The sequence below is a fragment of the Garra rufa genome, chromosome 2, assembly GCF_049309525.1.
Source record: "Garra rufa chromosome 2, GarRuf1.0, whole genome shotgun sequence".
NCBI classification, from domain to species: domain Eukaryota; kingdom Metazoa; phylum Chordata; class Actinopteri; order Cypriniformes; family Cyprinidae; genus Garra; species Garra rufa.
This window is the reverse complement of record NC_133362.1, coordinates 3,868,996-3,893,995: the sequence shown is the minus strand read 5'-3', so window position 1 is coordinate 3,893,995 and position 25,000 is coordinate 3,868,996. Positions and strand designations below refer to the sequence as shown.

The 25,000-nt window shown below is 34.6% G+C and overlaps 3 protein-coding genes and 1 long non-coding RNA gene across 7 annotated transcripts in view; 3 read left to right on the top strand and 1 right to left on the bottom strand.

The window, feature by feature from the left end:
• LOC141325139 (serum response factor-like) overlaps positions 1-7,253 on the top strand; it is a 54,388-nt gene extending 47,135 nt beyond the window's left edge. For both annotated transcript variants that reach the window (XM_073833631.1, XM_073833632.1), the window contains exon 8: positions 3,900-7,253. In XM_073833631.1, the coding sequence (XP_073689732.1) occupies positions 3,900-3,995 (96 nt within the window). In that variant the 3' untranslated portion in view covers positions 3,996-7,253. The remainder of the gene's footprint in view (positions 1-3,899) is intronic.
• A 1,922-nt stretch (positions 7,254-9,175) lies between these two features.
• On the top strand, positions 9,176-14,347 carry LOC141325137 (transmembrane protein 254-like). Its single transcript, XM_073833629.1, has 4 exons — positions 9,176-9,379; positions 10,962-11,065; positions 11,147-11,206; positions 11,900-14,347. The coding sequence occupies exons 1-4, from the start codon at positions 9,293-9,295 to the stop codon at positions 12,021-12,023; spliced, it is 375 nt and encodes a 124-aa protein (XP_073689730.1). The 5' UTR covers positions 9,176-9,292; the 3' UTR covers positions 12,024-14,347.
• LOC141325138 (uncharacterized) lies at positions 12,269-24,975 on the bottom strand. Its single transcript, XR_012353745.1, has 3 exons — positions 24,083-24,975; positions 20,276-23,449; positions 12,269-12,295 (listed from the first exon to the last, which is right to left on the bottom strand). It is a non-coding gene; the product is annotated as an uncharacterized lncRNA (long non-coding RNA).
• LOC141325136 (transmembrane protein 254-like) lies at positions 17,046-22,574 on the top strand. 3 transcript variants are annotated; one of them, XM_073833626.1, is made up of 4 exons: positions 17,051-17,241; positions 19,054-19,205; positions 19,279-19,338; positions 19,878-22,574. In XM_073833626.1, exons 1-4 carry the CDS (start codon positions 17,155-17,157, stop codon positions 19,999-20,001), a joined length of 423 nt encoding a protein of 140 aa, XP_073689727.1. In that variant the 5' UTR covers positions 17,051-17,154; the 3' UTR covers positions 20,002-22,574. The 3 variants fall into 3 exon arrangements, with proteins under 3 accessions (XP_073689729.1, XP_073689727.1, XP_073689728.1); XM_073833627.1 differs by having other exon boundaries at positions 17,054-17,241; positions 19,102-19,205; XM_073833628.1 differs by lacking the exon at positions 19,878-22,574 and having other exon boundaries at positions 17,046-17,241; positions 19,279-19,342.
• Positions 24,976-25,000: the final 25 nt, after the last annotated feature.

Genomic DNA, 25,000 nt, shown 5'->3' with positions numbered 1-25,000 from the left:
AAATAAATCAATAAATAAAAGGTAATTATAACTTTCTATCACACAATTCTGAGTTTTCTAGCAAGCCTGAGAAAAAAATAATAATTGCAGGATATAAACTGTTTTACATTTGTTAATATTTACCGTTTAGTTTTTTGTTTTTATTTGTTTCTACCATGGAATAAAAAAATAAATAGAATTCAAGATGTCACAGTTCCACAGTTTTTCCTAGCCATTGCAAGTTTCTATCTCACAATATACAGAGTTGCAGGAAAAAAAGTCAGAACTGAACATTTATATTTTTGTGTTCTGTTGCAGAAACAGGCTTCCGTAGTGCCATTATCTTAACATCAAACTTTATGTGACTATATATGCAGTGTAATTTGCTTTAGCTAAAAGCATGTATCAAATGTATAAATGTCAAATGTAAATGCAAGTATCTGAAATCAGTTACAGCTACACTGCAAAAATGCTTTTCTTACTTAGATTTTTTGTCTTGTTTCCAGCCAAAATATCAAAAAATTCTTAAATCAAGAAGGATTTTGTTGACAAGTAAAAATGTCTTGTTTTCAGAAAAAACAAGTCAAAATCAAGTGAGTTTTTGCTCAGAACAAGCTAAATAATCTACCAGTGGGGTAAGCCAAAAAAAAATCTTATTTCAAACAGAAAACAATATTTTTTTTCTTACCCCATTAGCAGATTATTTTGCTTGTTTAAAACAAAAACTTAATTTTGACTTTTTTTTTTCTGAAAATGACATTTTTACTCGTCTTGATTTAAGAATTTTTAGATATTTAGGCTGGAAACAACAAAAAATCAAAGTAAGAAAAGCATTTTTTGCAGTTAAATTCTCAGTGTTGGGGGTAACGCATTACAAATAACACGAGTTGCGTAATAATATTACTTTTTCCAAGTAACTAGTAAAGTAACACATTACTTTTTAATTGACAAGAAAATATCTGTTACTTTTTTCAAATAAGTAACGCCAGTTACTTTTCACCCTCATTTATTGATTAAAGGCTCTCCTGTTCCCATGTTGAGAGAAATTGTGAGTAAGATGTTACTTTAGTTCTAGAATAAATGTGAACATGCATTAATTCATCTCACTCACTAAAAAAAACAGATACAGTGTTCTTCAAAATGAATAAAAACACTGAAATTCAATGCAAACCTGCAATAATTAAATATGTTAAATAATACAAATATCGTTTATGTATTTAATCCCATTTTATTAACTGATGTCTTTGCTGCCTTTGATGATCCAATTCATCCATACTAATAAGCAAAAATTGCTCAAGATAATCTAACATTTGTTTTTCTTTTTTTATTGCTGAAGAGTTGACTTTTGTTCTTCTGTGGTCTACTGTACAGACGTCAATTTACTTTTCTCTAAACCGGATCCTTTTGCTGTGAAAAGGCTTTTACATTTGACAAAAATAGACTTTTAATGTTAAAAACAAACAAGCCCTGCCCAGATTTAAAAAGTAATGCAAAAGTAACGTAACACATTACTTTCATTAAAACTTAACTAAGTAACATAATTAGATACTTTTTTTAAGGAGTAACTCAATATTGTAACGCATTATGTCCATTAAAAAGTAACTAAGTAACAAAACGAGTTACTTTTTTAGGGAGTAACTCAATATTGTAACGCATTACTTTCATTAAAAAGTAACTAAGTAACAAAACAAGTTACCTTTTTAGGGAGTAACTCAATATTGTAACGCATTACTTTCATTAAAAAGTAACTAAGTAATGAAACAAGTTACTTTTTAGGGAGTAACTCGATATTGTAACGCATTACTTTCATTAAAAAGTAACTAAGTAACGAAACAAGTTACTTTTTAGGGAGTAACTCGATATTGTAACTAGGGGTGTAAATCGGAGCCTTCAAGACGATTCGATACGATACCGATTTCTTAAGCCAACGATTCGATTATTTTCGATACTTCAGAATTCCCTGTGATACGATGCGATTCGATCCGATTCGATCCAATATTAGATATTTTTACATGATATCTATTAAGTTTCAAATAAATCAACAAAAATGGAAAATAATTAGCCTTTTATTGAGAATACAGAAACAGTATTCTATTCACATAATGTGTATGTTCCACTAAAGCAGTTGTGCTCAATGCACTGCAAATAGAACAGCAAATATAAGTTACTGCATCTACAAAGTGCAAGCAGATAAATTGTAATAATAAAAAAAAAAACTTAGTGCATGTCTACTATTGCCAATTAGCCTATTCATCGTTTTAAAAAAGTTTCTTTCATACAAAATTGGTTACATTTTGAAAATACAATTTGCATCTTATTAAGAGGTAATGGTCACACATCCTCTGCAGTAGATGAACTGCAAATAGAAAGCTAATCCACAAAATCAGTTCAAAATCATCGCTCTTGAAAGTCAGACAACAACGTGAGGTCTGTGAACATGAACAACATCATAGACGGACTGTGAAACGAAAGTAAGGCGTGTGAAGAAGAAGACAGTGAGGTTAGTGCCACCCGCAGCTTAGGAGTAGGTAGTACGCTTAATACATCGGAGCAGACAGTAAAAGAAAGGTCGGAACGGATTCTAAAAATAGACAAGTGAACAAACAGGCGGCAAAATAAACACATTAATCGATATTCTCGCGGACGAATCGATGCATTGAATCGGCGGCTGCATAATCGATGCATCGATACGAATCGATTAATATTTACACCCCTAATTGTAACGCATTACTTTCATTAAAAAGTAACTAAGTAACGAAACAAGTTACTTTTTAGGGAGTAACTCGATATTGTAACGCATTACTTTCATTAAAAATTAACTAAGTAACATAATTAGATACTTTTTTTTATGGAGTAACTCAATATTGTATCGCATTACTTTCATTAAAAGGTAACTAAGTAACGTAATTAGAGACTTTTTTAAGGCGTAACTCAATATTGTAAAGCATTACTTTCATTAAAAAGCAACTAAGTAACAAAACGAGTTACTTTTTAGGGAGTAACTCAATATTGTAACGCATTACTTTCATTAAAAAGTAACTAAGTAACGAAACAAGTTACTTTTTAGGGAGTAACTCGATATTGTAACGCATTACTTTCATTAAAAAGTAACTAAGTAACGAAACAAATTACTTTTTAGGGAGTAACTCGATATTGTAACGCATTACTTTCATTAAAAAGTAACTAAGTAACGAAACAAGTTACTTTTTAGGGAGTAACTCGATATTGTAACGCATTACTTTCATTAAAAATTAACTAAGTAACATAATTAGATACTTTTTTTTATGGAGTAACTCAATATTGTATCGCATTACTTTCATTAAAAGGTAACTAAGTAACGTAATTAGAGACTTTTTTAAGGCGTAACTCAATATTGTAACGCATTACTTTCATTAAAAAGCAACTAAGTAACAAAACGAGTTACTTTTTAGGGAGTAACTCAATATTGTAACGCATTACTTTCATTAAAAAGTAACTAAGTAACGAAACAAGTTACTTTTTAGGGAGTAACTCGATATTGTAACGCATTACTTTCATTAAAAAGTAACTAAGTAACGAAACAAATTACTTTTTAGGGAGTAACTCGATATTGTAACGCATTACTTTCATTAAAAAGTAACTAAGTAACGAAACAATTTACCTTTTTAGGGAGTAACTCGATATTGTAACGCATTACTTTCATTAAAAAGTAACTAAGTAACGAAACAAGTTACTTTTTAGGGAGTAACTCGATATTTTAACGTATTACTTTCATTACGTTACTTAGTTACTTTTTAATGAGTTACTTTTTTAGGGAGTAACGCAATATTGTAATGCACTACTTTTAAAAGTAACTTTCCCCAACACTGGTGATAATAGTGTGTGATGAGCAGCTGAAGCAGACATGAAGTGTTTCGCTGACGATGTTCTCTGTTCTCTAGATGGTGATTGGTCAGCAGTCCAGCGGCAGCAGCAGTAGTCTGACTGAGCTTCAGGTGGTCAATCTGGACGCCTCACAGAACGCCAAAAATGACTGACCGCCTCACCAGAGACTGACGCCGCTATTTATTAACGCCTTTCTGAGATTGACCTTTTTTATTGTCGTTTATATACATTTGGTTCTACAGTTTCTACTGTAGCAGCACAATCAGTGAGATGAAGCCAGACGTGAGTGTGTTTGTGAGAGAGAGAGAGAGAGAGAGACAGAGAGAGAGAGAATATAGGTACTATCTGCAATCAGCCCTTCATATCTGACGAATACTTTCATATTGATCTGAATTGCGCTTCTGTGAGAGCGAGTGGTTTTGTATGTGAGCCGTATGTGTGTTTATGTTTGGTTGGAGGAATGTTGGGTAAAACGGATTTGGCCTTTGTGAAAACAAAACGTTTGGAAATGTACATAACCTGTTTTTTAATATTTGAGATTTGTTTTGCCTGTTTGTGCGATGGCATGTAGTTGTTTTTATAGAGATTTTGTATCTTGTAACATCGTACCTGTTTTGCTTATGAAATCTGATATTTGACTCACCCTGTAAATTAATGTAATATAAACATATTATATTGATTTATACGCAGTGTTAAGATGAGAAACGCAAAGCTCTTCTCTCTCTTTTGTAACATGATTGTGCCAAATTGCCTCTAAAGATATTTAAAAAGAGAGAGGAAGAGGTTTGAAACGCTGTTTTGCTCCGTCCCTTCTTTCTAACCTTTAAACTCGTCCATGACACCCTGATGCCTACGAATGCTGAGAAACGCCTCAAACTTAGACAGGTTTAAAGGGATAGTTCAGTCAAAATGAAAATGTGCTGGAAATGTGAGTTTGTTTCATCATCAGATTTGTAGAAATTTGTCATTCCGTCACTTGCTCACCAATGGATCCTCTGGAGTGAATGGGTGCCGTCAGAATGAGAGTCCAAACAGCTGATAAAAACATCACAATAATCCACAATAACCCACTCCGGTCCATCAGTTAACATCTTGAGAAGACAAAAGACACAGTTTAGAGCTGATTTGGTTTGTAAACAGTGCTTGATCAGAGCAGATGCTTCTGTCGGAAGCGTTATTATGGATCATGGACTTAAAAAACATCTTAATGATGGATTTGTTGCAGCTTTTGACATAATGGAGTGGTGTGGATTATTGTGATGTTTTTATCAGCTGTTTGGACTCACATTCTGATGGCACCCATTCACTGCACACTCAAAAGTACTCACCCTCAGATCATCCAAGATATGGATGAGTTTGTTTCTTAATCAGATTTGTAAAAATGTTTCATTCCATCACTGTCTCACCAACGGATCCTCTAAAGTGAATGGGTGCCGTCAGAATGAAAGTCAGTTAACCTCTCGAGAAGACGAAAGTGCTTAATTTTAAAGCTGTTTTAGCTTGTAAACAGAGTAGATTTCTCTCGTAAATTCAGACCAGATCACTTTTTTCACTGGAGGAAGTGTTATTATGGATTATGGACTTTATTTTAGTTAAACATGCCTTAATGATGGATTTGTTTCAGCTTTTGTCTTCTTAAGATTACTTGTGGATTATTGTGATGTTTTTATCAGCTGTTTGGTCTCTCATTCTGATGGCACCCATTCACTGCACATTCAGATGTACTCAGCCTCAGATCATCCAAGATATGGATGAGTTTGTTTCTTCATCAGATTTGTAGAAATGTGTCATTCCATCACTATCTCACCAATAGATGCTCTGCAGTGAATGGGTGCCGTCAGAATCCAAACAGCTGATAAAAGCATCACAATAATCCACAAGTAATCCACATCACTCCAGTCCACCAGTTAACCTCTTGAGAAGACAAAAATGCTTAAGTTTAAAGCTGTTTTTGTCTCTAAACAGGGCAGATTTCTCTCCTAAATTCAGACCAGATCACTTTTTCACTGGAGGAAGTGTTATTTTGGATTATGGACTCATTTTTTGTCTTCTCAAGATGTTAACTGATGGACTGGAGTGGTGTGGATTACTTGTGGATTATTGTGATGTTTTTATCAGCTGTTTGGTCTCTCATTCTGACGGCACCCATTCACTGCACACTCAAATGTACTCGCTCTCAGATCATCCAAGATATTGATGAATTTGTTTCTTCATCAGATTTGTAGAAATGTGTCATTCCTTCACTGTTTCACCAATGCTCTGCAGTGAATGGGTGCCGTCAGAATGAGAGTCCATCAGTTAACATTTTAAAAAGATAAAAGCTGAAACAAATCCATCAATAACACGTTTGTAACTCAAATATGACTCCACAATAACGCTTCCTCCAGTGAAAAAGTCCATCTCTTGTTGTCTCTTACATCAAAATCCTGCCATATTTGTTTAAAGCTGTTTTGGCTTGAAAAAGTGCTTGATTTCTGTGCAGATTTCTCTCCTGATTCAGACCAGATGACATTTTCACTGGAAGAAGCGTTATTATGGATTATGGACTTGTTGTTAACTGATGGACTGGAGTGGTGTGGATTACTTGTGGATTATTGTGATGTTTTTATCAGCTGTCTGGACTCTCATTCTGACGGCACCCATTCACATTCACTAGTAAGCAAGTGATGGAATGCTACATTTCCCCAAATCTGATGAACAAACAAACTCATCTACATCTCGAGTGACCTGAGAGTGAACACATTTTCAGCATATTTTCATTTTTGTCATTTTGTCAGTGAAAGTGTAAGCAGAGAATGTCATATTGATGTTATATATAAAGTATATTGTGAATCAACACTACAGTCAGTCTGAACATCAAACTAAGGCTTGTGAGCGGCTGCAGTGTTTGTGTTGTAAAGGGCTTCAGTCGACTAGAGTTGATGAGTTATGATTCTTCATAGCTAATATCTGTCCAATGATGACAGGATCTGTTGATATCGTCCTGCTGTAGGAGGTTTGCTGGCCTTAATATGTTGCACATAAATGCAACTCTTGTGTGTTTTGAATCATCTCGAATATCGTGTTTCAGGTCAGTTTCTGAATCCGCACACCTTCACATCTTCAGTTCTCACATCACAAGATCTCATCATTGTTAAGGACAGTGAATGATGTTCTGTTTTTCTTTTTTCTGTCATTTTAAACTTGACACGTGGCCACATTTTGAAAACGTAATGCTGAATATTTAGAGTTGATCCTCACTGTATGTGCTCAGAATACTCTGGGCTGGTTTGTTTGATATATTTTGAGTTAGTTTTAGAGCGACTGTGTGAGAGTAACACTGGTTCTTCTGTTGGATTATTGTGTGATTTCTGTTTTCCGACACAGCAAATGTACAGACCTTTTTGTAATAAAAAGAATGGATCTTGTCACGCTTGGCTTCTTTCAGTGTTTCTCGATGCTCTTTACTGTGACTCTACTGTGATAGAAGTATCACTCACTCAGGTGAACATAACTGAACACACAACACTCAAACCAGCACAGTTTTATTCCAATAGTTTTGTTTTCTTTTTTAGAATTAGAATTATTTTTTCTTAGAATTCATTAGTTTGAAACTCATTCAAACTAACTTGCTAATCATGCTAAAAAATAATGCTAATAATGCTAGTAACATGCTAATCATGCTAGCAACATACTAGTAACATGCTAATCATGCTAGCAACATACTAGTAACATGCTAATCATGCTAGCAACATACTAGTAACATGCTAATCATACTAGCAACATACTAGTAACATGCTAATCATGCTAGAATCGTGTAAGCAACATACTAGTAATTTGCTATTCATGCTAGTAACATAATGCTAGAATAATTCTAGCAACATACTAGTTACTTGTTAATCATGATATAATCATGCTAGCAACATATTAGTAACTTGCTAATTATGCTAGCAACATGTTAATCATGCAATAATCATGCTAGCAAAATTTTAGTAACATGCAAATCATGCAAGAATCATGCTAGTAACATGTTAATCATGTTAGAATCATGCTAGCAACATGTTAGTAACATGCTAATCATGCTAGCAACATGTTAGTAACATGCTAATCATGCTAGAATCATGTTAGTAACTTGTTAATCATGCTAGCAACATGTTAGTAACATGCTAATCATGCTAGAATCATGCTAGCAACATACTAGTAACTTGCTAATCATGCTAGACGCATGCTAGCAACATACTAGTAACATGCTAATCATGCTAATCATGCTAGCAACATGTTAGTAACATGCTAATCATGCTAGAATCATGTTAGTAACTTGCTAATCATGCTAGCAACATTCTAGTAACATGCTAATCATGCTAGAATCATGTTAGTAACTTGCTAATCATGCTAGCAACATGTTAGTAACATGCTAATCATGCTAGAATCATGCTAGCAACATACTAGTAACTTGCTAATCATGCTAGACGCATGGTAGCAACATACTAGTAACATGCTAATCATGCTAATCATGTTAGCAACATACTAGTAACTTGCTAATCATGCTAGACGCATGCTAGCAACATACTAGTAACATGCTAATCATGCTAGCAACATACTACTAATATGTTAATCATGCTAATCATGCTAGCAACATACTAGTAACATGCTAATCATGCTAGCAACATACTAGTAACATGCTAATCATGCTAGAATTGTGTAAGCAACATACTAGTAATTTGCTATTCATGCTAGTAACATAATGCTAGAATAATTCTAGCAACATACTAGTTACTTGTTAATCAAGACTAGTATTCAAAACATTCAAGCTCTAATCTTTAAACTTCAATCTATTTCAGACTGAAAACGTCAAACTTTTAAAACTTTTTAAATCTTTTAAAACTTTAAAAACTTTTTCAAACTTCCTGGTCAGGCTTTCTCAAGCCAACTTCAAAGTTTGTCTTGGCAAACTTATTTTATGTAGTTATTTTAACTACTACTACCACCACAGTACAATTCTAATGCCTTAAATACGATTACTATGGTGGTATCCATGGTAAATTATCGTATTTTATATATATAAAAAACAGATCAATTTTATTTTGTATTTTTTTTTTTTTTTTTGCAGAACATATAAATACCTATATGAACAGAAAGATCACATTTATATATAAAAATAAAATAACACAAGGTAAAAGTAAAACATACATATACACAAATCAAAGCGCAGTATTAAAGTGAATCATAGTTTCAGCGTCAACGTTTTTTTTTTTTTTGTCTCTTCACTGCCTGACTTTTGTTTTGTGATATTTAAATGCGTGACTGTTATTTTGTATCTCGGTCTGCACTTCCTGTGCTGAGTGATCTCTATGGTGACTGGCTGACGGACTGACCACTGAGAGGCTGAGAGAAAACTACTGCAGTTCATAGTAGTTTAGTTTGTTTAGTTAGTCAGTTATTTAGTGAGTCAGTGGTTAGTCTGCTGATCATGGCTAAAAGTGACGGTTGCTCGTATTTCAGGAGATCCAGTCTGTTTTGGATGGTGGCCGTGACGGTTTCTGTGAGTTTTTACACGGTAAGATGAAACTTCAATGAATTATTCAGTCATGATGAAGCACCTGAGGAGAATTTCACAAACTTTTGATGAAATATGTTTGATATGACGGTCAGAGTAGCTGTTTGACTTCTGAATTAAATGAAATGACTGATTGTCTGTGATGACATAAACAAACGTGATGAATAAATAAACAAACAAACATAGTTGGTCTATTTCGTAACGATCCGCTCATTAGTGAACTTTTACCTCAGTGTTTACTACATGAACCGAGCAAAGTCCGATGTTATTATTATAACCTTCACGACATTCACATCACTGCATATACACACATTTTAATATGTGTTATATACAGTGTTGGGGGTAACGGATTACAAGTAACGCGAGTAACTAGTAACTTAAAGTAACGCATTACTTTTTAATTGACAAGAAAATATCTGAGTTGCTTTTTCAAATAAATAACGCCAGTTACTTTCCTCCATTTATTGATTAAAAGCTCTCCTGTCCCCATGTTGAGAGAAATTGTGAGTAAGATGTGACTTTAGTTCTAGAATAAATGTGAACATGCATTAATTCATCTCACTCACTAAAAAAATAGATACAGTGATCTTCAAAATGAACAAAAACACTGAAATTCAAGCAAACCTGCAATAATTAAATATGTTAAATAATACAAATATCCTTTATGTATTTAATCCCATTTTATTAACCGATGTCTTTGCTGCCGACCTTCGATGATCCAATTCATCCATATTAATAAGAAAAAATTACTCAAGATAATCTAACATTTGTTTTCCTTTTTTTTATTGCTGAAGAGTTCTTATTCTTCTGTGGTCTACTGTACAGACGTCAATTTACTTTTCTCTAAGCCTGAGGCTTTTGGTGTGAAAAGGTTTTTACATTTGACAAAAATAGAACTTTTATATTAAAAACAAGTTTAAACAGATTTTAAAAGTAATGCAAAAGTAACAACGCATTACTTTCCATAAAAAGTAACTTGTAATTAGTAACTGTTTCAGAGAGTAACTCAATATTGTAACGCATTACTTTTAAAAGTAACTTTCCCCAACACTTGATATACATCGTTATTGTGCCATATGAATGTGATCTCCCCATTCATGTATGTATTTGTATGTTGTGAAAAATAATAACAGGAACATATAAAAATAGATGCATTTAGAAACATGAAATCCAGGGAATTTGTGAGTTGATGAAAAGCAGTTTGACCTCCCAAATTCACAGAACTCAGTCTGCTGCTGCTGTTGAAAGAGGCCATTGAGTGTGAACGTGTGTCAGTATAATAGTGAGTGTCAGAACAGCTGACTGATCATTTTCACCGCTTCACGCTGATCTGAGTTCAAGTGAGAAACTAACCCCAATGATAATGACTGAGAATAACAAGATAAACTTCAAATAAACTCTAATGTCTTCTGAAATCATGTGGTCCTCAGCTGAAAGTGTGATTAATCTCAGATGATCTGGTCTTCTGCTAGACACACACTGTGATTGTGATGGACCTTTAGGAAAAACTCTGATCAAACGTCTGTCCTGAGGAGCCCAGAACAACTGATTCTGAGTTGTTTCATGGCTCTTGTGTTTTCAGTGGACGGTGTTTTGGCCTCAGGACGTCCCGTATGGCAGTCTGGGTCCTCTCGGCGCTCTGGCCAAGCATTTGGTGGACAATTATTATCCTGTGCTGTATTACGGGTGAGTGAGCGGCTGAGCGCCGTTATTCATACACTGAGTTCAGAGCTGACGCTGATGATGTTTGATATTTTTGTGTTTCAGATGGTTTTTGACATGGGCCATCCATTTGTGTGAGGCTCTATTTGCAATGAAGATCTGCAGGTAAGATCCTTTGTGTTTTTATGATAGTTTACACTGACAGTGTTTCATCTTTTTCACCACATGATGGCAGTAGAGACCATTAGATATCTGGATGTTGTTCATATACAACAGTATATCTGCTGTGACTGATATACTGGGGAAGATTAAAAGAATTTTTGTGCTGAAAAAGTGCTCAGATTTGTATAAATGTGTCATTCCATCACTGTCTCACCAGTGAATGGGTGCCGTCAGAATGAGAGTCCAAACAGCTGATAAAGTTAATTTAGCACTAAATATATGCAGGCTTTCAAGTAGTGCAAAAAAAAATTGTACTTCCGAGTCTGAGTAGCCCAACTCTAGAAAAAGTAGTCTTGTCTGAATCAGAAGAGAGTAAGCATGGTGTACAAGCCAAAACAGCTCTAAACTTTAAAGCTTTTGGAGTGGTGTGGATTATTGTGATGTTTTTATCAGCTGTTTGGACTCTCACTCTGACTGCAGAGGATCCATTGGTGAGACAGTGATGGAGTGACACATTTCTACAAATCTGATGAAGAAACTAAATCATCTAGATCTCGAATGTCCTGATAATGAGCACATTTTCCTCATATTTTCATTTTTGTCTGAACTAGAGTTTAGAAACACCAATGTGAGCCAGATGTTTGTGTTAATCAAATGCAGGAGTGTGTTGATCAGTGTTTGTGTTTGCGTCTGCAGTGATAAAGGCATCGACAGCAGCTCCACACGTTTGCTGTGGTTCGCTCAGACCTTCCTGTTTGGTTTCGCGTCTCTGGGTCTTCTGCTCAAATACAAGCCCGACGGCCGATCCAAACGCCACTGACGGAAAGCGCAGCCTGACGCCGGAGCTCATTTCCCAGCAGGACGCTGATCTTTATATTCCAGAGGATATATCAAGCAGCAGGTTATATTTGAACAGCCACTGATTCTGGAACAGCCTTACGCTCAAGGCTAAACGTCACATCCGAGGCCTTGTTTACATGATCTTAAGCTCCATCAGCAGCATTAGAGACATCAGGTCTGTCACCACAGAAAATCACTTAAACTGGTACAGTGCACAATAAGAGTAATAAACACTGATACACACTTACTAACCTTGACTGGTATAAATATCTAATGTCACACCTCCTGAAATGACCAATTAAATACAGTAAACATGGCAACTTTCTGTACACTGTACAACAGAATATTCAGAGAGCCCATCATATAAGATATAATATTTATTCTGGTACACTGAAATTATTTTTATTCGGCATACACACAGAGCACTTTACCGGTAATTTACTGGTAATGTTAAAACTTCACATATTTGGATAATAATAAAAAAAATCAGTTCAAAAATAATAGATTGATATTTAATATTGTATTTCTGAAATATAGTATCATTAAAATTGAGTTCAATTAGAAAAAGTTGTACAAAATTATTTTAGAAAGCATTTACAGTTTCACTTTTCAGCCAAGTGCATCCTGAATTTTCAGTTTTGGTTTCAGCTCAGAATTTTCATTTCGGTGTGAATTTAGTTAAAATGTACTTAGTTAAAATTGTGGTTACCAGACAGTGTCAGGGGTAATGCATTACAAGTAAATCCAGATGACTTTTTTCAGGTAACTAGTAAAATAACGCATTACTTTTTAATTTACAAGAAAATATCTGAGTTACTTTTTCAGTAACGCCATTTTTTTCCCATTTATTGGCTGACAAATCTCCTGTCCCCTTTTGAGAGAAATCAGAAGTACAGTGGTGTTTTGTCTGCTGTGTGAACATGATGTTACTATAGTTCTAGACTGAATGTGAACATGCATTAATTCATCTCACTCACAAAAAAACTCAAAATGAAGTAAACTGTGAAATGTAAACTCAGAATATGACGCAAACCTGCAATAATTAAATGTTTTAAAACACAAATGTACTTGATCCCATTTTTTTAACCAATGTCTTTGCTGCAGAGCTTTGATGATCAAATTCAGTCATACTAATAAGCAAAAACGACTTTAGATAAACTAACATTTGTGCTTCATTTTTTTTTTATTGCTGAAGAGTGTTGAACCTTTTTCTCCTGCGTTCTGCTGTACTTGCGTAAATTTTTCTTTTCCTTCAGCCTGAGGTGTATTCAATTCACTTTTTGGTGTGAAAGGGCTTTTATATTTGCTAAAAATATAACTTTTTATAGATTTAAAAACTAATGCAAAAGTAACATTGCATCAGTTTCCACAAAAGTAACTAAGTAATGTAATTAGTTACTTTTTTAGGGAGTAATGCAAAATTGCACTGCAAACAATTATTTTCTTACTTGTTTCCAACCAAAATATCAAAAACTTCTTAATCAGGAAGGATTTTGTAGACGAGTAAAAATAATTGTCTTGTTTTCAGAAAAAAAAAACAAGTCAAAATTAGGTGCGTTTTTGCATGAAAGAAGCAAAATAATCTGCCAATGAGGTAAAAAAAATGATCTTGTATTCTGTTTGAAATAAGATATTTTTTCGTACCCCAGATTATTTTACTTGTTCTAAGCAAAAAAATACTTCATTTTGACTTTTCTGAAAACAAGACAATTTTTACAAATCTACAAAATTGTTCCTGATTTAAGAATTTTTATATGTTTTGGCTTGAAACAAGACAAAAAATCTAAGTATTTTTTGCAGTGTGTAATGCATTACTTTTAAAAGTAACTTTCCCCAGCATTGGTGATTACAATTATTCACATCCACGTTACAGTGCATTATAAAGTGCATTACAAGGCATAATTAATGCATGAATAATACTTTTACAATGCATTATATAAAAAAATTTGCTTTAAGTGAAATGTTACTCTGTGGATTTATAAAAAGTGCTTTTGTTTTTACTTTGAAGTAGCTTTACTGATTTTCTGTGGTGATTTTCTGTGATGTTGCTAGAGCTGAAGAAGTAGTGAACACAGAAGATTCCTCACAGAGTGTTTGTGGACTGCTGCAGGTTTAGAAACACTGCTGTAAGTGCAGTTGGTTATTTTTGGCTCAGTTGATTGTTGGACTCAAACACATTCCTGAGGAAGAACTGCAGACTCCAGTCTCTGTGTTTCACTGCTGGAGTGTGTGATTATGACCTGATTTACACATCAAGACCACGCAGTGTTTGAATCAAATTGAAATAAACTGATTTGACATGTTTGTTTTGTGTCTTCTGTCATTCGATGTACAATCACATCATAAATGCTGTAATACAGATATGAAGCTTCTTGTGCAGTTCAGTTCAGGTTTTGACAGAAACTCAATATTGATAAATCTGCGGATGAATGAATCTGATTCGCCCTTCAAACTGAATTCAAACACACATACGGCAGAGAGAGAGAGAGAGAGAGAGAGAGTTAACACACCATCCATGTGTTCCCAAGTGACTGTCTTTAAGAATGAGTTCTTGAATCAATGTGGATTTATTAAATCAGAATCACTGCTGTGTGTGGATCAGAGACCAAAAACAAACAAAACAACATCAATATGGTAACCACCATGGTATATATTTAATATAGCATATTTTAAAACCATGGTTGTATTTTTGAAGGAATTTTGAAGTATTGAGTTTCTATGTTTACTTACTTTGTTTTGTTTTTTATAACTACACTGGCTTAATGGTTTTATGTTTTGTACTATTTATTGAAAAAAGAAAGAAATCTGAAAAAATGTAAATGAAAAGATTCTCTAAACTGCTCCGAAGTACAGATCTAAAACAAATTACTTCTGAATTAGCTCTGAAGTTTCGATCTGAATCAAAAACTCAGCTCCTCGAATTGAGATTGTTCCAGGTCGTTCCACCAGCTGGGAACAGAATCATTTGATTCAGTTCGGGACTTCGGAGAGGGTTTGCTAACCATTTGATTAATTTCGGGACTTCGGATTGAGTTTGCAAATGATTTGATTCAGATTAAGACTTTGGAGTGAGATTGCGGGACTTTGTAGTGTGTTCGCAAATCATTTGAATCATTTGAATTTAGGAGAGGATTAGCAAATCTTTTGATTCAGTTCAGGACTTCGGATTTAGTTTGTGAATCATTTGATTCAGTTTAGAACTTCGAAGAGGGTTTGCAAATCATTTGATTCAGTTCGGGACTTTGGAGAGGGTTTCTTGAATAATTTAATTCAGTTCGGGACTTCGGATTGACTTTGCAAATGGTTTGATTCAGATTGGGACTTTGGAGTGAGTTTGCGGGACTTTGTAGTGTGTTTGCAAATCATTTGATTCAGTTCGGAGCTTCAGATTGGGTTTGAGAATCATTTGATTCAGTTTAGAACTTCGGAGAGGGTTCACGAATCATTTGATTCAGTTTGGGACTTCGGATTGATTTTGCAAATGATTTGATTTAGTTTGGAACTTTGGATTGTGTTTGCGAATCCTTTGATTCAGTTCGGGAGTTTTGAGTGAGTTTGCGAAACATTTGATTCATTTTGGGACTTTGAATTGAGTATGCAAATCATTTGATTCAGTTTAGAACTTTGGAGAGGATTCGCGAATCATTTGATTCAGTTCGGGACTTCGGATTGAGTTCGTGAATCATTTGATTCAGTTCGAAACTTCGGATTGAGTTTTTGAATCATTTGATTCAGTTCGGAATTTCGGATTGAGTTTGTGAATCATTTGATTCAGTTCGGAACTTCGGATTGAGTTTGTGAATCATTTGATTCAGTTTTGAACTTCGGAGAGGATTCGCAAATCATTTGATTCAGTTCAGGACTTCGGATTGAGTTTGTGAATCATTTGATTCAGTTTTGAACTTCGGAGAGGATTCGCAAATCATTTGATTCAGTTCAGGACTTCGGATTGAGTTTGTGAATCATTTGATTCAGTTTTGAACTTCGGAGAGGATTCGCAAATCATTTGATTCAGTTCGGGACTTCGGATTGAGTTCGTGAATCATTTGATTCAGTTCGAAACTTCGGATTGAGTTTGTGAATCATTTGATTCAGTTCGGAATTTCGGATTGAGTTTGTGAATCATTTGATTCAGTTCGGAACTTCGGATTGAGTTTGTGAATCATTTGATTCAGTTTTGAACTTCGGAGAGGATTCGCAAATCATTTGATTCAGTTCAGGACTTCGGATTGAGTTTGTGAATCATTTGATTCAGTTTTGAACTTCGGAGAGGATTCGCAAATCATTTGATTCAGTTCAGGACTTCGGATTGAGTTTGTGAATCATTTGATTCAGTTTTGAACTTCGGAGAGGATTCGCAAATCATTTGATTCAGTTCAGGACTTCGGATTGAGTTTGTGAATCATTTGATTCAGTTCGGAATTTCGGATTGAGTTTGTGAATCATTTGATTCAGTTCGGAACTTCGGATTGAGTTTGTGAATCATTTGATTCAGTTTTGAACTTCGGAGAGGATTCGCAAATCATTTGATTCAGTTCAGGACTTCGGATTGAGTTTGTGAATCATTTGATTCAGTTTTGAACTTCGGAGAGGATTCGCAAATCATTTGATTCAGTTCAGGACTTCGGATTGAGTTTGTGAATCATTTGATTCAGTTCGGAACTTCGGATTGATTCAGTTCGGAACTTCGGATTGATTCAGTTCGGAACTTCGGATTGAGTTCGTGAATCATTTGATTTAGTTCGGGAGTTCAGAGAGGGTTCGCGAAAATATGTGGATGTAAATAGATTTTATTGTTGTTATTATTACTTCTTGTTAACTGTATTCATAAACTCACTGAAAAAATATAATTTGCACAAATAATAAGCCATAGTAAAATTTAGTGGGGTTTTTCCATGTTTTAATAGTCAAGTCAAGTCACCTTTATATTTATAGTGCTTTTAACAACACATCGTCAAAGCTTTTTTTTTTTTTTTAAAAAGAGTGACCTTTACTCTGTCACTTCCTGTGCTGAATGATCTCTATTCTGAGTCTGACTGACAGACAGGCTGAGAGGACACTAGTCTACAGTAGTTCAGTTATTTAGTTAGTAAGTGATTAGTCTACTCATCATGGCCAAAAGGGACATTAAATCTTATTTCAGGAGAACCAGTCTGCTCTGGATGGTGGTTGTGACAGTTTATGTGTTGTTTTTCACGGTAAGATGAAACTTTAATGCTTAACTTTATTCAGTCATGATGAAGCACCTGAGGAGAATTTCAGAATCTTTTCACAGTAATGTTTGATATGACTTTCAGAACAGCTGTTTGATTTCTGAATTAAATTAAATGAACGATTCTCCACGTGGAAACATGCAAACTCATAATGAACAGTAACTAAACAGTAGAGTGAACTTTACCTCAGTGTTTTACTACATCAACTGAGCAAAGTCTGCTGTCATTATTACAACCTTCACTAAACACATCATTTAATGTTTTCTTGTCTCGTAAACATTTCATGTGTTATAAAGTATCATTGTATCATATGAATGTGATCTCCCTATTCATGTTTGTATTTGTATGTTATGGAATAAAAAGGGTAAACACATTAAGAAACATGAAATCAGACTAGACAACTAACAAATTTTTAAACAGAAGTTGTTCGTGAATGTATCATTTAATTTCATATTAGCACAAACAATAACCATGGCTTTACCACTATAGCACCCACACACAATATTAACCCGTTTAATCCTGCATCTTTTCCAGACATGAATATGTCCAAATCATGTGTCATTAGTAGTACTTTGAAATTATCAATAGTTATTTTATTTTTTTTAATTTTGGGAAAAGTGTGTAAAAGATTGTGTTTTATAGTCAGTCACAGTTGTGAGCGGTGGGATAATGTGTATACCAAACTAACATATTTCTGCACTCATAAAAATAGTTAATATATCTTAGCCCAGCTAATTTAAACTCTTTGATCACATTCTAGGGTTACTATTATGCATATAAAGCCCTTATACAACATTGATAGGAATACTGAGATACAAGATAAAAAATATAATCATTAACATATTTCAAAATTGTTACTTTATTGTAAAATATATTATCAAATTGTTATATTAGAGCTACCAGTGCAACATTAATATTGTAACTAATTTGTAACATTTGAACTTTTGATTTTGATCATTGCAACATTTGAGTGCAATCTCTACTAACAGCTGCATTGGATTTATACTGCATAAGTTCACTATTATCACATGTTCACTCATCCTATGATGACCACACTCAACACAACTGAATATATGTGAATTTATATATGAATACTAGACACCTTAGAGATAATGTGTAGCGAAAATCTGTCATATCTTTATGTTAACATACCTTGTTACATACCTTCCTAGCCTTATGTTTTGGAGCTTTTATGCATCATCATCATCTCATAAATGTTCTAGTCATGTGACAATTTGCATTAATCTTGTGAAACTACATATTTAATTGAGACCCTTTAGTTTGTCCATATTTACAGGAAGTGCACTAAAACACCAGCCAAAAAAGTGTTTAGAGCTTTTAAAATGATTTTTTTTTTTCTGGTGTGGATTAAACGGGTTAAATCAGGAGCGGCACAGTTGTCTGTGGAAATCCTTCAGATTCATTCACGTTTAAGAAGATTTTCAGAGAAATCAGTCTGCTGCTGTTTGTTGAATGAGGCCATTGAGTGTGAACGTGTGTCAGTATAATAGTGAGTCTGATCATTTTCACCGCTTCACGCTGATCTGAGTTCAAGTGAGAAACTAACCCCAATGATAATGACTGAGAATAACAAGATAAACTTCAAATAAACTCTAATGTCTGAAATCATGTGGTCCTCAGCTGAAAGCGTGATGAATCTCAGATGATCTGGTCTTCTGCTAGACACACACTGTGATTGTGATGGACCTTTAGGAAAAACTCTGATCAAACGTCTGTCCTGAGGAGCCCAGAACAACTGATTCTGAGTTGTTTCATGGCTCTTGTTCTCACACACAGCAGCTGTACCAGTGCTTCTGCAGTCATTGTGGTTTTATTGGCTTTCAGTGGATGGTGTTTTGGCCTCAGGACGTCCCGTATGGCAGTCTGGGTCCTCTCGGCGCTCTGGCCAAGCATTTCGTGGACTATCATTATGCTTTGCTGTATTACGGGTGAGTAAGAGCCGTCATTCATACACTGAGTTCAGAGCTGACGCTGATGATGTTTTATATTTTTGTGTTTCAGATGGTTTCTATTGTGGGTCATCCATTTGTTTGAGGCTCTTTTTGCAATGAAGATCTGCAGGTAGGGTTTTTATGATAGTTTACACTGTCAGTGTTTCATCTTTTTCACCACATGATGGCAGTAGAGACCATCAGATATCTGGATGTTGTTCATTTACAACTGTATACCTGCTGTAACTGATATACTATGTGCATTATGTGAATTTACTTTATATATAATTTATATAAAGGGTAGAGGAAGATTAAAGGAATAGTTCAGTCAAAAATCTGAGTTCATCTGAATTGTACAGTCGTGGCCAAAAGTTTTGAGAATGACATAAATATTGGAAATTGGAAAAGTTGCTGCTTAAGTTTTTATAATAGCAATTTGCATATAGTCCAGAATGTTATGAAGAGTGATCAGATGAATTGCATAGTCCTTCTTTGCCATGAAAAGTTTCTACAAAATCATCTAGATCTCGAATGTCCTGATAATGAGCACATTTTCCTCACATTTTCATTTTTGTCTGAACTAGAGTTTAGAAACACCAATGTGAGCCAGATGTTTGTGTTAATCAAATGCAGGAGTGTGTTGATCAGTGTTTGTGTTTGCGTCTGCAGTGATAAAGGCATCGACAGCAGCTCCACACGTTTGCTGTGGTTCGCTCAGACCTTCCTGTTTGGTTTCGCGTCTCTGGGTCTTCTGCTCAAATACAAGCCCGACGGCCGATCCAAACGCCACTGACGGAAAGCGCAGCCTGACGCCGGAGCTCATTTCCCAGCAGGACGCTGATCTTTATATTCCAGAGGATATATCAAGCAGCAGGTTATATTTGAACAGTCACTGATTCTGGAACAGCCTTACGCTCAAGGCTAAACGTCACATCCGAGGCCTTGTTTACATGATCTTAAGCTCCATCAGCAGCATTAGAGACATCAGGTCTGTCACCACAGAAAATCACTTCAGCTGGTACAGTGCACAATAAGAGTAATAAACATGGAAATACACACTTACTAACCTTGACTGGTATAAATATCGGATGTTTTACCTCCTTTAATGACCATGTACATCCAGTAAACATGGTAACTTTTACACAGTGAGAAAAATCCAGCATTTCATGGGTGATCAATAATTAGAAATGAATCTGTCTAAAACTCAATTGCCATGATGAAGTAGGCTAAACTAACCACTGTACAACAGAATACTCAGAGACACCTCCACATAAAATCTAATCAGAGCTGGGTTATTGATTACGCATAATCTGGATTATATCATCAGATTACAAAAATGAAGCACTCTTAATTAGAGTATGTTCGATTTTAAAATGCTCATAATCAGATTACAGTTAATTCTTTATGAATTACATGATTACATATTATTTACACAATGGCAGAAAATCATTTAAATATATTGATTCACCTTAATTCTTCTTTTTTTATGTCCTTTTTTAAAAATCCTACTAATTTTCATAGTATTTAGATTTGACTAATTCACAATAATGGTCGTGTAAATGTCATGCAAATAACTTTGTAATCCATGCTTCTGAATTTGGGGAAAATAACACTATTTATGAAACAAATCATTATGAAATGTATTATTGGTTAATGAATGGTAAGTTTAAAACAAGTTAGACCAGAAGTAATCTAAAAAGTATACATTAACTAGATTACATTACTAAGTAGTTTTCATCATTTAATCTGTCATCAGTAGCGGACTACAATTTGTAAGTAATCTACCCAGAGCTGGGTATAATTCATTGTGGTACACTGAATAATAAAAATGGGTTTGGATTTACTGTGAAATGCGCAATATTTATTACTCTGGAGTGAATGGGTGCCGTCAGAATGAGAGTCCAAACTGCTGATAAAAACATCACAATAATCCACAAGAACCCACTCCAGTCCAGCAGTTAACATCTGGAGAAGACAAAAGCTGAAACAAATCTATCATTTAAGATGTTTTTAACTTAAATGCATAAAGTCCATAATTAATAATAACTCAATTTTCAGTCAAAAACTGCTAAACTGAAATGAACACTGAAATTTTCTTGGAAGTTGAAAAACTAATTTTCGCCAACATTTTAAGCTTTTATGCATAGTGCATTATAAAAATATTAATAATGTACATTGTACTTTGCATTAAATCTTTGCATAAATAATTGTAACCTAATTAAAAATGCATTATAACATTTGCAGATTTCTTGTTACATCTCAAATTGGTGGCTAGTCGTGTTTTTATGCACTGTTCTTTCTAAAGGTGTAACATTAGGTGTTATATGGATTATAACTGTGGTTACAATTATTCATAGGATCATACAGTGCATTACAAGGTACATTATAAGGCATAATTAATGCATTAATAATACTATTACAATGCATTATATAAAAAAATAAAATGTGTTTGTGTTAATTTAAAAAAAGTACTTAATAATAATACTAATAATTTAATTTAATAATAATTTCAATAATATGTTTTATTAAAAAAAAAAAATATTTGTGACCCTGGACCACAAACCAGTCATAAGGGTCTTTTTTTAAAATGTAGATTTCTGAATAAATAAATAGCTTTGCATTGATGTATGGTTTGTTATGATAGGACTATATTTGAAAATCAGGAATCTGAGGGTGCAAAAAAATCTAAATATTGAGAAAATCACCTTTAAAGTTGTCCAAACAAAGTTCTTAGCAATGCATATCACTAATCAAAAAATAAGTTTTGATATATTTAAGGTAGGAAACTTAGAAAATATCTTCATGGAACATGATCTTTAATGAATATCCTAATGATTTTTGGCATAAAAGAAAAATGGATCATTTTGACCCATACAGTGTATTTTTGGCTATTGCTACAAATATATCTGTGCTACTTAAGACTGGTTTTGGGGTCACATATTAAATTATATAAAAATAATTAATTTATTAAAATTGTAATAATTAAGTCATGCTGAGGCCTTTAAAGCTTAAATACATTTTAAAGTAAGAATTCATGGGCTTGAACAAAAACAAACAAAAGTGTACAGTTTTATTTAGTCCTGCTGGAAACAAGATTCTGATGATTTTCTGTGATGATGAACATGTAATGAACACAGAAGATTCCTCACAGAGTGTTTGTGGACTGCTGCAGGTTTAGAAACACTGCTGTAAGTGCAGTTGGTTATTTTTGGCTCAGTAGATTGTTGGACTCAAACACATTCCTGAGGAAGAACTGCAGACTCCAGTCTCTGTGTTTCACTGCTGGAGTGTGTGATTATGACCTGATTTACACATCAAGACCACGCAGTGTTTGAATCAAATTGAAATAAACTGATTTGACATGTTTGTTTTGTGTCATCTGTCATTCGATGTACAATCACATCATAAATGCTGTAATACAGATATGAAGCTTCTTGTGCAGTTCAGTTCAGGTTTTGACAGAAACTCAATATTGATAAATCTGTGGATGAATGAATCTGATTCGCCCTTCAAACTGAATTCAAACACACATACGGCAGAGAGAGAGAGAGAGAGAGAGAGAGAGAGAGAGAGAGAGAGAGAAGAGAGAGAGAGAGAGAGAGAGGAGAGAGTTGTGCAATCATTCACGTGAGTCACATCACAATCTGTTCTTTACAGGATGCGTTTGCACTCAGCAGGTGTTTGAATTAGGGATCTCAAGTGATTAACATTTGATGCAATTGTTGTGTCGATTGATTAATCAAATTAAGCACATGTCAATTTTAAAGAAATTACCCACAAAAGATCATTTTGTGTTAAATTCAGAATGGTGTTGAATAGACTACAAACGTGGCTTTAGAAAGAAATATTTTGATTCAATATTGCATACATAATGATAATAAATGGGTATTAATGTTTATCTTTTAAATAAAAGCGCCAGTAGGTGGTAGTGAGTCACTGTCTTAATGAATGACTCATTCATTCAATCACCCTAAATAGTATGTGAGATTAGAATAAGTGTACTTAAGCATAGTATGATGAATTGAGTATGCCAAAAAAAACTCACATGATAACCACCATGGTTTAATCATGGTATTTGTGATAGAACTGTGGTTATACAAACATACATATATATATATATATATATATATATATATATATATATATATATATATATATATATATATATATATATATATATATATATAACCACTACGAAGATCCACATCAAATGATTCACTATACACGCTCCGAATCCCGATCTGAATCAAATGATTCGCGAACTCTTGCCAAAGATGCGAAGCAAATGATTCGCGAATCAAATGATCAAATGATTCACGATACACGCTCCGAATCCCGATCTGAATCAAATGATTCGCGAACTGGCGCCAAAGACGCGAAGAAAATGATTCGCGAATCAAATGATCAAATGATTCGCGAATCATATGATCAAATGATTCGCGAACCACTACGAAGATCCGAATCAAATGATTCATGATACACGCTCCGAATCCCGATCTGAATCAAATGATTCGCGAACTCTTGCCAAAGACGCGAAGCAAATGATTCGCGAATCAAATGATCAAATGATTCGCGAACCACTACGAAGATCAGAATCAAATGACTCACGATACACGCCCCGAATCCCGATCTGAATCAAATGATTCGCGAACTGGCGCCAAAGACGCGAATCAAATGACTCACGATACACGCCCCGAATCCCGATCTGAATCAAATGATTCGCAAACTCTTGCCAAAGACGCGAAGCAAATGATTCGCGAATCAAATGATCAAATGATTCGCGAACCCACTACTAAGATCCGAATTAAATGATTCGCGATACACGCTCCGAATCCCGATCTGAAGCAAAAGATTTGCGAATCCCGGCCAAAGACCTGAATCACATGATTCGCGAACCCGCCAGTCATTTCAGATCGGATCGGAGCGCGTATCACAAATCTAATTCGCTAAATAATTCGCGGACCCGCTCTGACATTCCAATATGAATCAAATGATTTGCGATATGCGCCTTGAAGTCCTGATCTGAATAAAACGATTCGCGAACCGATTTGAGCGATTCGTGAATCATTTTGCGAATCAACTGATTCAGAGTTTCGAACAGCTCTGTTTCATCACCACTATGTGCTTTTTAAAATCATTACAAGCGATGTCGAAATTAAAAATGAATAGCTCTTTTGATGTTTTTGCTAGTGAATCGCTAGAAGTGAATGATCAAAGTCACGAGTTTGAATCAATCAGATCGGTTCCAGCGTAAATGACTCAGTTGAATCGGTTTGTCCGTTCCTCTGTTCGCGTCTTCAGTCATGTTAACACGACACTGTCAGTGCAGTAAATCGTCCTGCATCATGTTCATCAGACACAGCATCAGTACGTGGAAGATGACAGACAGGTCTGGATGGGGCAGGTGTGTTAAATGCCTAAATCGCACGAAATGAAGATGTTAAATCGACAGTTCTAGTCTGAATGGATGTTCCTGCAGGAGTTTGGTTGATGTTGGTCAAGGTGTCCTCAGCTAATAGACTTAAAGATTTAAACTCTAATCACTCTCTCTCTCTCTTTCTCTCTGTCAATCAAGAGGAAGTCATCTAAACTCTTTATTTAGCTCATCTCACGTCTGTAGCATCAGGATTCTGGGCTGCAATGATGTGCAGATTCATACAGACACACATAACATCTAATCTTATGATCTTCATAAAATACAGCAGTCAAAGTGTAATTATATACAGGATGAGCCTTTATATTCAGAAACCGAATACAGCTAGATTTAACAGCACACAGAAAGAAAAATAATA